The following is a 13,025-nucleotide window of genomic DNA, read 5'->3' on the forward strand; positions in this document are numbered from 1 at the left end:
AGATAACTGCAGCCTGTTGAAGGCCCTTCAAGCTTAGGGTATTCTGAGGGAAAGGAATTTGGGTCTTGGGGAAATTCCAAATCATTTATCCCCCCCCCCTCCACTGCTTCACGTGAGCTGCCAACTTGCATTTGTTGATTTATAGACTTTGGTTTCTCTGCCAGTCAGTCATTTATTGATACGGCACATAGCCAGACATATACAAAAAAACGTTAAAATGTTAAACATTAAAACCAGGAATTCCAAGTATAAAATACACTGGAGACTACATAAAACCCTAAGAGGACACTACTATGTTCATAGATAATAAGGCAGGTCTTCCCAACAATTTGCACCTAATTTTGGACGCGGCGGCAGAAAATTTAGCAGTGTCAACAGAAACACTTGGATTTTCATCTGAGAGCAACTTCCTTGCCCTCTCAGACTCTGAGTTAACTGAGAGCCTGTTAGTCCAAGGCCGAATAAATTTGCCATGAATCTCTTCATAGTAAGGGCAGCGGATGAGATTATGCTCCATGGTTTCTATGTATACCACACTGGCATAATCTCTCTGAGATGGAGATTTTTAAATATCTACCCTCTAGGAGTGCTGAGGGGAAGGCAGAGCATCTGGCTTGCAAGAAGGCCCTTCTATGTCTATTTATTTCCAGAGCGAAAAGATATGCAGACTTTGGTTTCCTTTTCCCAGGTGGCCACCCACACCCATTCCAGCCTGCAGACCCCAACCTGATTGATAAACGTCACTGCTCTTCCAGTCAAGAAAGGACAGCCTCACTTTGCATCTAACAGCGATCAAAGGAGGATCAACTTTGCACAAAGGGGTGAGAATACACGGTCCCTCATTCGGAGCACAGCGCTGTCATTTATCATGTGGATTAATTCTTAACATTATAATGATTTTGAAACACTTCCTACATGAGGTCGGAAGGATCAAGAAGAAAACCTCCACACATACAGTTGGAACGATGTAGAACCAAGATGCCGTCAGACACTCGAACCCTGGTGTGGGCGGAAGGAAGGATGCATGCTTACAACCCCACATGCAAGATTCACACTTTATGGATGTGTCAGTACTAACACAAATCTGTGCGAAGGAGGCAGCTCTTCCGCACTGGGGGCTCCTCTACCTTTTCTTCCGTGCAGTTTTTCTGCAGAAAATAATTCTCAAGGCTTTTATTTTTTGCCCCACAATGAAAAAGAGGACCACATATTTTCTCCAGCAGGGGTGATGACGCGTTCATTCAGACACTCTACTGAGGATGAAATCTTGTTCTTGGAAATGCACTAAAACCTATTTTAGCTCAGAACTGTCAAAAATGCCCATCATTTTTATATCTTGATGGAACCATCTCTCAAACCTGATTTACTACGCTCTTTACTGAAATATAGCCCAAGCACATTAGTGCGCCATGTGGACAGGAAGGTGGGCATTTTCAAAGGTCCACATTGGTCCCATTTTCTTTCTCCAATTTCCCTACCACAACACAAAACTGTTTTTCGAGTACTTAAAAAAGGAAAATCAGTAAATTGCTCCCAGTGCTATAAAAACCCTCAAAAAGCCATTTGGAGGTGCAACGGGTGGAAAATGCAGGGAAATTGGCAGCTGACTGAGTGCAAAGAGTGCAGAGAAAACTCCCAACTGGAAGCTTCATTGCCAATTGTAATGCTTCTGCATTTGCAGCAGCAATGAATGCAGAACAGAGAATCCTTGCACATGGACGCAGCCACCAATCAATGCTTGGTCCCATCCTCAGTAGATGGTTTGAAACCACCATTTGTCTGGGTAGTGAGACCTTCTTAAATATTTTAAGGATTTAGAGGATCAAGGAATGCAAACAATCAATGAAACTTGCTTCCAACTAATGCATTCAGGATTGGCCTGAAAGAGAACAAGTGCACAGCTTCAAATGCCAAAGTTGCCAGCAGCTCAAGAAATTCCAAGAGTTAACCCCATAAAAGCAAATAATATTTTTTGCCATTATGCATGAATCAATGATATATGCAAACAACCCTAACATCGGTTCTTGTCCCCGCCCGCAGCATGGGCATTCATGAGAGTACAACATTTAAAAAATCCATTAGGGATTTTTAAGGACCAAACTACAAATGCAATGAATTTCTGTGCAAATACATCCTAAATCGGTTAGCAAAAGAAGAATATCATTGGAACAGAAAGAGTTCCGTATTATAGTTCATTCATGATGACAAGCTGCCTTCCTTACCTCTGTTCGGTGAACCAGCATCCATTTCCCATCATCCCCTGGTTTGTAAAACTCTAAAAATGGGTCTGATTTTCCAAACAAGTCCTGTGAAGAGAGGAAAAAACCCACGGTCAAGGTTTTTACAATTTCTGTATCGCTGCCTAGGATAACCATGCAATGGATTGTCATCAAAAGGAGGGAAAAAAGACTGCCATGAAGCTGTAATAAATCATAGGCACCTAACTACTTTTGTTACCTTCTCCCGGTGCTACAATTCAAATTAATGAGAAACGCCAGAACTGTCAATCTCAGCACTCCTAAGTACAAGCAGGTAGCAAACCTCAGCAGAACCCTTCAAAAGCAACAAATCTTCTTACAAAGGACATTCTTGATCTATGCTACAACAGCTGCAAGACTGCTGTATGCAGCTAAATGGAAAGGGGCAGATATTCCTGAAAAAAAAGACTGGATTATAAAAATGTTTGAACTGGTGGAAATGGCGAAACTTACAGCTACTTTAAATCAAAAGGACAGTGAGCAATTTATGGGGGAGTGGGAGGTTTGGATGAATTACTGTAAACATAAATTAAGACTGGGAAAAATGGAAGAATACTTATTAATCTGATCCATGTGATAATAATAATGTTAACAATTAATATTGAATAGATGATATAGCTTAGGAAGGAAAATGTTATGGTTTTATTGGAAAGAATTAGGATCAGAATCCATCATGACGGAATTTAACCATTTAATTAAGAGGCAGACGGAGGTGAAGGGGAAGTCAAAATTTCTCTCTTTTCTTTTTCTTTTTCTATTATTATGTACTTAGAATATTAGCAACATACCTAGACATTTAAATGGTATATATATTTTTAAATTGTTGCTTGTCTAATGGAAAAGATATAAAACCAATAAAAATTTATTAAAAAAAAAAAGCAACAAATCTTCTTGGTAAGAAACCAGCCACTGGAGGTGATATCCAAAAGACTGGCTTTGCCATAAAATACAAGATCCCAGAAAATTTGTCAGGGGTTCAGGAAGCTTAACTGGGGAAACGGCCCTATGTGTATCAACTAACAGCCAGATTCAAAGAGAGGTGGCAGACCCAGGATGTCTCTTCTTTGGTTTTTCTTTTCTTTCCTTTTTTAATCTAAAAGCATCATCAGAAACAGAAGAATGGCAGGAGGGAAGAACTGCTCAACTCTTTCCCTTCCTGCTGTGTGTACGGTCAAAATCAGCTTTCTCCACAAATTGCTTTCTCACTGGTGGACAAAAAAGCTACTCATCAGGACATGTAAACTTTCCCAACAGGGTAAAGAGCAACTCGTTGGGGCTGTCAGGTTGGGGAAATGGTGCATGTGTGTTTGGGGACCTTCTGCCCCCTCCCCCAGGGCTGAAGTCCTGATCCAAGTTGGGCTGCTGCACACCTGGGAATTAAGGCCTGAAAACGGAACTCTCCAGAGTACATCTGAGTGACAGAACTAGGGAGGTATTTGGGGGACATAAGGGCTTTGTAACATACACTTAGGGTCCATGTCTGCAACACTCCCTGTATTCCACTTGAAGACCCCACAAGCTTTTGTTCCAAACTGGGATCCCTTCCTTTGTTACATAAGAAAAGTCATGCTGGATCAGACCAAATCCCATCAAGTCCAGCAGTCTGTTCACACGATGGCCAACCAGGTGCCTCTAGGAAGCCCACAAACAAGACGACTGCAGCAGCATTATCCTGCCTGTGTTCCACAGTACCTAATATAATAGGCATGCTCCTCTGATCCTGGAGAGAATAGGCATGCATCATGACTAGTATCCATTTTTACTTGTAGCCATGAATACCCCTCTCCTTCATGAACATGTCCACTCCCCTCTTAAAGCCTTCCAAGTTGGCAGCCATCACCACATCCTGGGGCAGGGAGTTCCGCAATTTCACTATGCGTTGTGTGTTGAAATATTTCCTTTTATCAGTTTTGTTATCAACATCTTAAAGAAGAAAAGATGTATCCTTTACAGCTCATCCCTTTCTCCCCTTTAAAATGTTAGCAACAAAAACAGGGAGCACAGAGGTTGACGGGTTAAAAGTCTCTCTCTTCCCTGCATGACCTAGAGGCAAACTGAGGTTTGCAAGTTGCATTTTATGGACCCAATGAGAAGCGTGATGTGATGGCAGCTTGTCTGTTTCAGCCCTGAGATAGAGGGCAACTCCATCATACCCTGAAACGTCTTTTTTTAAATCCACTTATTGAAAGGAGGTAAACGAAATGTCTATCCTGATGAAAAGTTCTGGGGATCTTGGCAGCTTACATGCTCTTTCACAGTATTTTGGCCGGCTCTAAACAGAAGATATTTTATGACTGTGGCTCTCCTGGCAGAGCTCATATGGCCTGTTCATTTAATAAAACAGTTGCACGAAACTTCCTTTCCAGAAAGCCATTTAGGATGTTGCTGCTGCCAAATTTCATTTAATTGCTGTTTGTGTGTGTGTGATTTTAATATCTGTTTGCTTCGTTAAGTTTTACCCGTTCTTTTGCCATTGAGTCAGAGCTGATTTATGGGGTCCTCTTGGTGAGGTTTGCAAGGCAAGAAATGTTCAGAGGTGGTTTGCCATTGTGACACGACCCTAGTATTCCTTAGAGGTGTCCTCCCAGCCAAATACTTACCAGGGTGAACCCTGCTTAGCTTCTTAGATCTTTTTTTATATATATAAAGATATGTTATTAACATTTTCAAGAAAAGACAAACAAATTATATACACATACATTCCCACAGTTTGAACTCCTTCGGGGAGTCTATTTCATCTTACATTTCAAATATCTTATCCATTTTAGCTTCTTAGATCTGACAAGATCAGGCTAGCCTGGGCTATCTAGGTCAGGTCACGTGTTAAAAAGGTAAAGGTCCCCTGTGCACGCACCAGGTCATTCCTGACCCATGGGGTGATGTCACATCCCGACGTTTACTAGGCAGACTTTGTTTGCGGGGTGGTTTGCCAGTGCCTTCCCCAGTCATCTTCCCTTTACCCCCAGCAAGCTGGGTACTCATTTGACCGACCTCGGAAGGATGGAAGGCTGAATCAACCTTGAGCCGGCTACCTGAAACCAACTTCCGTCGGGATCGAACTCAGGTCGTGAGCAGAGCTTTTGACTACAGTACTGCAGCTTACCACTCTGCGCCACTGGGCTCAGGTGACGTGTTACACCTCTTTTAAACATGAGGCCAATCAATAAACCAACTGGTTAGGGTCACCAACCTCCAGGTGAGGCCTGGAGATCTCCCAGAATTACAACTGATCCCCAGATGACAGAGATCAGTTCCCCTGGATAAAATGGCTGCTTTGGAGGGAGGGCTCTGTGGCATACACAGATGAGGTCCTTCCCCTCCCTAAAGGCCATCCTGCCCAGGCTTCACCCCCAAATCTCCAGGAATCTCCAAACCCAGAGTTGGCAACCCTACCACTGATGGGTACTCCTATGCCAAAGAACCCTAGAATCATAGTTGGAAGACACCACAGGGTCATCTAGTCCAACCCCCTGTACAGTGCAGGAAATTCACAACTACCTACCCCACACACACCCAGTGACCCCTACATGCCCAGAGGATAGCCAAGATGCCCTCCCTCTCATCATCTGCCTAAGGTCACAGAATCAGCATTACTGACAGATGGATATCAAGCCTCTGCTTAAAAACTCCCAGGGAAGGAGCGCTTACCCTGGTGTGCTAACACTGCATACACAGTCACAGAAACCTGGTTTAAAGGAGGCACCACATACATGGAACCGTGTAGGGGCAAGATTTCTCTCTTCATAAGCAGCATCTTATTTAAAACCAGACCTCAGCTATCTCAAGAGCCTTTCAGTCACGCAGTGGCTTTTAAAGTACCGATCATTATTCTAAGCAACTAAGAGTCTGGCTGGTGACAAAGATGTTCACTGGAATTGAGATGCAGTTGAACATAAAAGCAGCAGGCCTGAAAAGACTGCCAAATTTATACTTCAGCAAAGAAAATCCTGTGAAACTCGAGAAAAATAAAACAAAACGCATGGATGTCTCAGGAAAAACACACAACGGTGCACAATCAAGTACAGAGCAGCTCCTTTCCCTCTTTCTCTGCAGCAGTTGCTAGACGGCCTTGACGTACAACGCATCAAAGAGCCCGGGAAATAAACCTGACCGTAAGCACTATTTCCATGTGGTTTCTTTTAAGAATTCTTTAGAGATTTCCTAGTTAAATGGACTGCTTGTTTTCTGTCAGTTTGCACACTCTATTTATAATACACGCAGTCTTTCTGGGGGGGAAAAACACACAAACGGCTTGCATATATTTATCCAAGCATGACTAAACGCAAACAAAGGTGTCTGCCTTCCGTGCATGGAATGCGTGCTCTGGGGTTATCATACAGCCCTTTCAAAACCCCGGTTTTCTTTTCAGCAAGATTCTAGACCTCATGATGATGAAACCTGCATGGAACAGGATGAAAGGGAGGTTGAGGGGGGCTTCAAACAGGCTAGGTGGCAAGCTGGATTTGTGTGCCTGAAAAAAAACACCTTGTTAACAGCTACTTCTCTACATCTACTCTCTTTCATGTATACTTTTCAAATGCTATACGCTTAGGTCGTTCACGCATGGGAGTTTTACCTGAGGTTCACTGCTCGCTGGACCCACACTTCCCTGTTGGGAATCTATGCACCAGCAGTCTCCAAACTCAAATCAAATCCCCACCCCTTTAAATGCTGCTTTGTAATTGGCTTACTTTGTAGAGCTTACTGTGAGAGAAACCACTCCCCCACAAAAAAAAAACAATTGCTGCATTAAAAAAGCATTTTAAAAACAAAAAACTGAGCAATCTGAAAGGGGGTGGGGGTGGAAATCCAAGCCTGGACTTTAAAAAGCCTTTCTTCTGCTCAGAAAGAGCTCTGAGGAAGCAGGAAGCATTTGAATCCCCGCCTCTTTACACGCTGCTTTGTAACTGGCTGTGAGAGAAACCAAGCTTGCGTGTCCCGTGCTTTGCCTTATGCACAGGGATTTCACCCAGGCTGAGCTCAGGGGAGAGGGAAGAATCGGGTTAACAGAGGAAAGGAAGTCCCGGGATTTGTGATGGCTGGCAGTGAGGTCATCTCTAATGGATGGAAAACTAATGCATAACTCCAAGGAACAACTGAGACAGACCAGGGGCAAACATGAGTGAAAATACCCACGGATAAACAACCTTTGAAAGTGGATTGAGGGGGATGCAAATCTTGTCTGTCCCTGTTGATTCTCCTTACAGACGTCCTTTAGGTTGCCCCATCTGTCTTATATTCAGTCAGGGAGTTTAGCTATAAGAGAAATAGCTTAAAATGTCCCAGAGGGCATTTTCAGGGGGGAATGATCAGTGGTTAGGGAAAGGGTCAGCACCCCCCCCCCCTGCCCACAGATTCTCCCTTGCAAATCCCACCACCATCAGCTCTGCGTAACAAGACCAGTCAGTGGCTGGGAACCTCATGCTCGCCTCATCACATGTAGTTCTGGGGTGAGGAAAACATACAGGTATGAAACCAAGGGCTGACTCTGGTGGATTATGGGTCTCTAGCTTCAAATCTGAGCTAACAGTTCTAGTGCAGCATGGTAAGCTGCAGTACAAGCTCTGCTCACGACCTGAGTTCGATCCCGAGGGAAGTCGGTTTCAGGTAGCCGGCTCAAGGTTGACTCAGCCTTCCATCCTTCTGAGGTCGGTAAAATGAGTACCCAGCTTGCTGGGGGTGGAGTGTAGATGACTGGGGAAGGCAGTGGCAAACCACCTCGTAAACACAGTCTGCCTAGAACGGGCACTTTCACACAGCCCAAATAATGTACTTTCAATCCACTTTCAGTGCACTTTAACGATCGTTTGCAAGTGGACGTTATGTCACCCCATGAGACAGTAATGACCCGGTGCTTGCACAGAGGACTACCTTTATCTTTGCCTATGAAACCAAGGGCTGACTCCAGTGCATTATGGGTCTCTAGCTTCAAATCTCAGATAACAGTGCTAGTGTGTTCAGAGGTTGAACACTGACCTCCTGAAACACAATTCATACACTTTTGATATAATAATAATGATTACAGACTGTCAAGTTGCAACCGATTCATGGCGACCCGTCTTGGGGTTTTCAAGACAGGAGATGAGCAGAAGCGGTTTGCCATTGCTTGCCTCTGCACAGCAACCCCATTGTTCCTTCGTGGTCTCCCATCCAAGGACTAACCATGACCAACCCTGCTTAGCTTCCAAGCTCTGGTGAGCTCAGGCTAAGCTGGGCAATTCAGGCTGGGCAATTGGCGATATCGTACTATCAGTTGACGGCACTTTTCAGGGGTCAGCTTCCTGCCACAAGGACCTTCCGATCTCAATTTCTGCAGCAGCACATTCACCGAACCACAGTACCAAAAGGGTGTGTGTGCCATAGGCCTAAAAGTATGTGAGGTTTCACTGTAGGAAGAGAAGATCTGACGATCTGCTAGAACACAATGGACAGGATATGGATTTTAGTTTGGAACAAAAGGTGTACCTTTTTATCCAGCTTTCTGCCAACCATGCTGAGAGTGATCACTCGATTATCTGATAGTTCTTGGGCTGCTATCTGAAAGACAACAGGAAACCAATGACACAGTTTATTATTCCCTATAAAAGGAAATGCCATGAACCCTACATAGAAGCTCTCAGGGAAAGGGAAGCGTGTTTGGGTATTGTGCTGGGGACTCCAGTTACCAAGCGCCCTCTGCCCCACCAGGATGCTCCATTCGTGTGCCCCACCTCTTCCATATTAAGCCAACCAGTACAACTGCTTTGTCCAAAATCCTGGACCAGGCATCAGAGAACCCAATCTAACAGCTTCTGTTACCTGGAGATCAGCTATGCATGGGGTATTTTGCATAAGCTAAAACGCTCCACTGTGGACTCAGATCCTCCATTACATGTTACAAGGTGCTCTGTGATTCTTTAATTTTTTAAAAAGCCAAACATAGCCTAGGCAGACTGCACATCTGAGTGCAAGAGGGGTGGGTAGAGAGAGTTAACACTTCTCCAAGAGTTGCTCAGTTTAAAATCATATTTCCAAAACTGCTTTATAACCCACAGGCAAAACATATGGGGACTCCAACGTCTCCCTTGGGGGAAATGCAGCTTATAGGTGGCAACTCTGAATAGAAAAACACAACCTAGGCAAACTGTGCATTTCAGTGGCGAGAGATGGTTAACCCTCCCCACAGTAAATGTTCACCTTAAAATCACATTCCCCAAGCTGATTTTTCATCCACAGGCAAAACATACAGTGATCCCACATCATTTATCCCTGGGGGTGGGGTGGAAGCAGCCTATGGTAGCGGGCAACTGAGAAGAAAAACAACCAGTGGGGAAAGAAGAAGAAGAGTTGGTTTTTATATGCTGACTTTCTCTACCACTTAAGAGAGAATCAAACTGGCTTACAATCACCTTCCCTTCCCCTCCCCACAAGAGACACCCTGTGAGGTAGGTGAGGCTGAGAGAGCTCTAAGAGAGCTGTGACTAGCCCAAGGTCACCCAGCTGGCTTCGTGTGGAGGAGTGGGGTTAGTTATAGCTTCTCTTTGCCCGCCTGCCCTCTGCACAGACTAGCAGCCTACCTAAACTACCGTACTTAGAAGACAACACAGGGGACTGGGAATGATTCAGATGGAGCTGGCAAAAAGGTGTGTTTTAAATCCACACATATTTTGCTTATGCAAATCCCCCCCCCCCCACACACACACACAGAAGCTATTTGCTGCAAGCTAGAAAACATACAGTACAATACAGGAAGGGCAGGTTTATCAGCAGCTATTAGTCATGATGACTGAATCAAATTAAATCCATGCTCAGAGGAAGCAGCGAGAGCTAGCAAAACCAGCTGCCTTTGTGCCTTGCTTGCGGGCACTGTGGGTAGGGTTGCCAACCTCCAGGTAGTAGCTGGAGATCTCCTACTATTACAACTGATCTCCAGGTGACAGAGATCAGATCACCTGGAGAAAAATGGCTGCTTTGGCAATTGAACTCTATGGCATTGAAGTCCCTCCCCTCCCCAAACCCTGCCCTCTTCAGGCTCCGCCCCCAAAATCTCCCGCCGGTTGAGAAGAGGGACCTGGCAATCCTATTCCTTCCAGAGGTCAGAAGGGCTTCCAATGCTCCCCATAATGACATCCTGACTAGCAAATACAGAACAAGTTATGCAAATCAGCTTTTAATTTGCATTATAATTTGCATTAATTTTAATATGCAAACCTATTTAGTGTGTATGCTTCATTCATTGTTGAACTAATCCAGTTAATTTGTACATTTTATTCAGCTTGCACAGTTGGGCCTTTCTCTGCACAGAACTGCAATTATTGTTTTAAAAATGCCGTTTCCACAGCCCTGACTCCCTCCCCCACTAATCTGATCACACACTGGTAGATTTTAAGGGCAAACTATGGTTATGATGGGCAGTAAAAGAAAAAAAGTGACATTATGGAGAAATGTCTCGCTTCACTGCAGGCAGGGTACGGCGTGCGGCCTGGGGTGTGGGGGGAAGAAATATGACATTGACCATGGCTGAAAATAGCTTTTCTCTGTTAGCAATGTTTGCTTTCCAAAATGATTTGAATAAAAAGCAGTGAGTCACAGAGTCTTTGTTGGTGGAGATGACCCACAAGGAGCTGGTAATTGCCTCTTCTTTTTTCCCCTCATTAGTGGTGCAGGGTTGGAAACAGAATCGGGGAAGCAGTAGGGGCTGTGGTCATGATCCCAGGTCAGGCACAGTGCAAAACTGACCTCCAGCCTGAGGTCACAGGCTCTTCTGTCTGCTGGTCTGATTCTGAGAAAAACTGGCACTCAGGTAGGGTTGCCAACCTCCAGGTGGGGCCTGGAGAACTCCCAGAATTACAGCTGACCTTCAGACTATAGGCAGGGTTGCCAACCTCCAGGTAGTAGCTGGAGATCTGCTATTACAACTGATCTCCAGGCTATAGAAATCCTTTCACCTGGAGGAAATGGCCACTTTCGCAATTGGACTGCATGGCATTTTAGTTCCTCCCCTCCCTAAACCCCACTGTCCTCAGGCTCCACCCATAAAACCTCCCACCGGTTGCCAAGAGGGACATGGCAACCTTAACTATAGAGGTCAGTTCCAATGGAGAAAACAGCTACTTTAGAGAGGAGTTTCTATGGCATTATACCCAACTGAGGTCCCTCCCTTCCTCAAACCCCACCATCCCCAGACTCTGTCCCCAAATCTCCAGGAACTTTCCAACCCAGAGATGGCAACCTTACCCCTAGGCATGCCAGGGAATTTCTAGAACAGCTACCAGGGCTATTATTTGGGTCCACCTTCAGAACATTGGCTCGATGAATTAATGAAGAATTAAGTTAGAGGAATGTTAGGAAAATGGGGTGGGGGCACGATTTACCATACTAGGAAAGAAAACAAGAGCAACTGAAGTTAAAAAAATATAAATGACCCATGTGTTTTTACTGGCTAATAAAAAGGTAAAGGTCCCCTGTGCAAGCACCAGGTCATTCCTGACCCATGGGGTGATGTCACATCTTGACGTTTCCTAGGCAGACTTTGTTTACGGGGTGGTTTGCCAGTGCCTTCCCCAGTCATCTTCCCTTTACCCCAACAAGCTGGGTACTCATTTGACCGACCTCGGAAGGATGGAAGGCTGAGTCAACCTTGAGCCGGCTACCTGAAACCAACTTCCGTCGGGATCAAACTCAGGTCGTGAGCAGAGCTTGGACTGCAGTACTGCAGCCTACCACTCTGCGCCACGGGGCTCATATGTTGCTCATCAGACCCTCTGAAAATTCACGAAGTGCCTATAAACTCAAAAAGGTTGGGGATCCCTATGCTAAATAAAACATATCAACGCACAAACACACGTAACAATACAACCAAGGGGGAGGGCCAATAACAGTTATTAGGGGAACACTGAGCAAAACAAAAAGTACTGCAGCTTTTCTCCCTCTCTCATAATACTAGAACATGGGCTCATCTGCTGAAGCTGGAGGGTGAGAGATTCATACAACGCAGAGTTATTGTGGGACTCCCTGCCCCAGGATGTGGTGATGGCTGCCAACTTGGAAGGCTTTAAGAGGGGAGTGGACATGCTCGTGGAGGAGAGGGCTATCCATGGCTATTAGTCAAAATGGATACTAGTCATGATGCATACCTACTGTCTCCAGAATCAGGGGAGCATGCCTATTATATTAGGCTTTGGAACACAGGCAGGATCCTGCTGCAGTCGTCTTGTTTGTGGGCTTGTTGGAGGCACCTGGTTGGCCACTGTGTGAGCAGGCTGCCGGACTTGATGGACCTTGGTCTGATCCAGCATGGCTTTTCTTACGTTCTGATTCCAGGGTCTTGCCTGGAATCCTGCATTTTCGCCACTTTTAACCCATTCTATCTCAGGGTGAATAGCAAGCGGCTTTGGCAGACTGGCATGGATGCCCCTCATACACATACTGCACTCCCAGCAGTATGTGTGTGAAGGGGAAAGTGAAGAAGAACAAGAAGCAGCATTGGTTTTTATACCCCGCTTTTCTCTACCTTTAAGGAGTCTCAAAAAGGCTTACAATTGCCTTCCCTTCCTCTCCCCACAACAGACACCCTGTGAGGTAGGTGGGGCTGAGAGAGTTCAAAGAGAACCATGCTACCTCCTTTCTGCATGCAGGAATTTCTGTCCTCACTCGAGAGGACAGTGATCCTGGAGAATGCTTGCCAACGTCTTGGCATGTTCTTCTGTTCCACCCACTAAGCCCGGAACTGCCTGTCACTTCTCTGTCTGGCACAGCACCCCTTCTTGCTAAACAGATGTTGAGCAG

General features: G+C 45.1%; 1 protein-coding gene across 1 annotated transcript in view; it reads right to left on the reverse strand.

The window, feature by feature from the left end:
• CPNE2 (copine 2) overlaps positions 1-13,025 on the reverse strand; it is an 83,152-nt gene that overhangs the window by 32,543 nt on the left and 37,584 nt on the right. The window contains exons 4-5 of the mRNA XM_056862216.1: positions 8,724-8,795; positions 2,223-2,306 (exon numbers count right to left, since the gene is read on the reverse strand). Coding sequence (XP_056718194.1) covers positions 2,223-2,306; positions 8,724-8,795 — 156 coding nt within the window. The remainder of the gene's footprint in view (positions 1-2,222; positions 2,307-8,723; positions 8,796-13,025) is intronic.

Source organism: Euleptes europaea, chromosome 17 (genome assembly GCF_029931775.1).
Source record: "Euleptes europaea isolate rEulEur1 chromosome 17, rEulEur1.hap1, whole genome shotgun sequence".
Lineage (NCBI taxonomy): Eukaryota > Metazoa > Chordata > Lepidosauria > Squamata > Sphaerodactylidae > Euleptes > Euleptes europaea.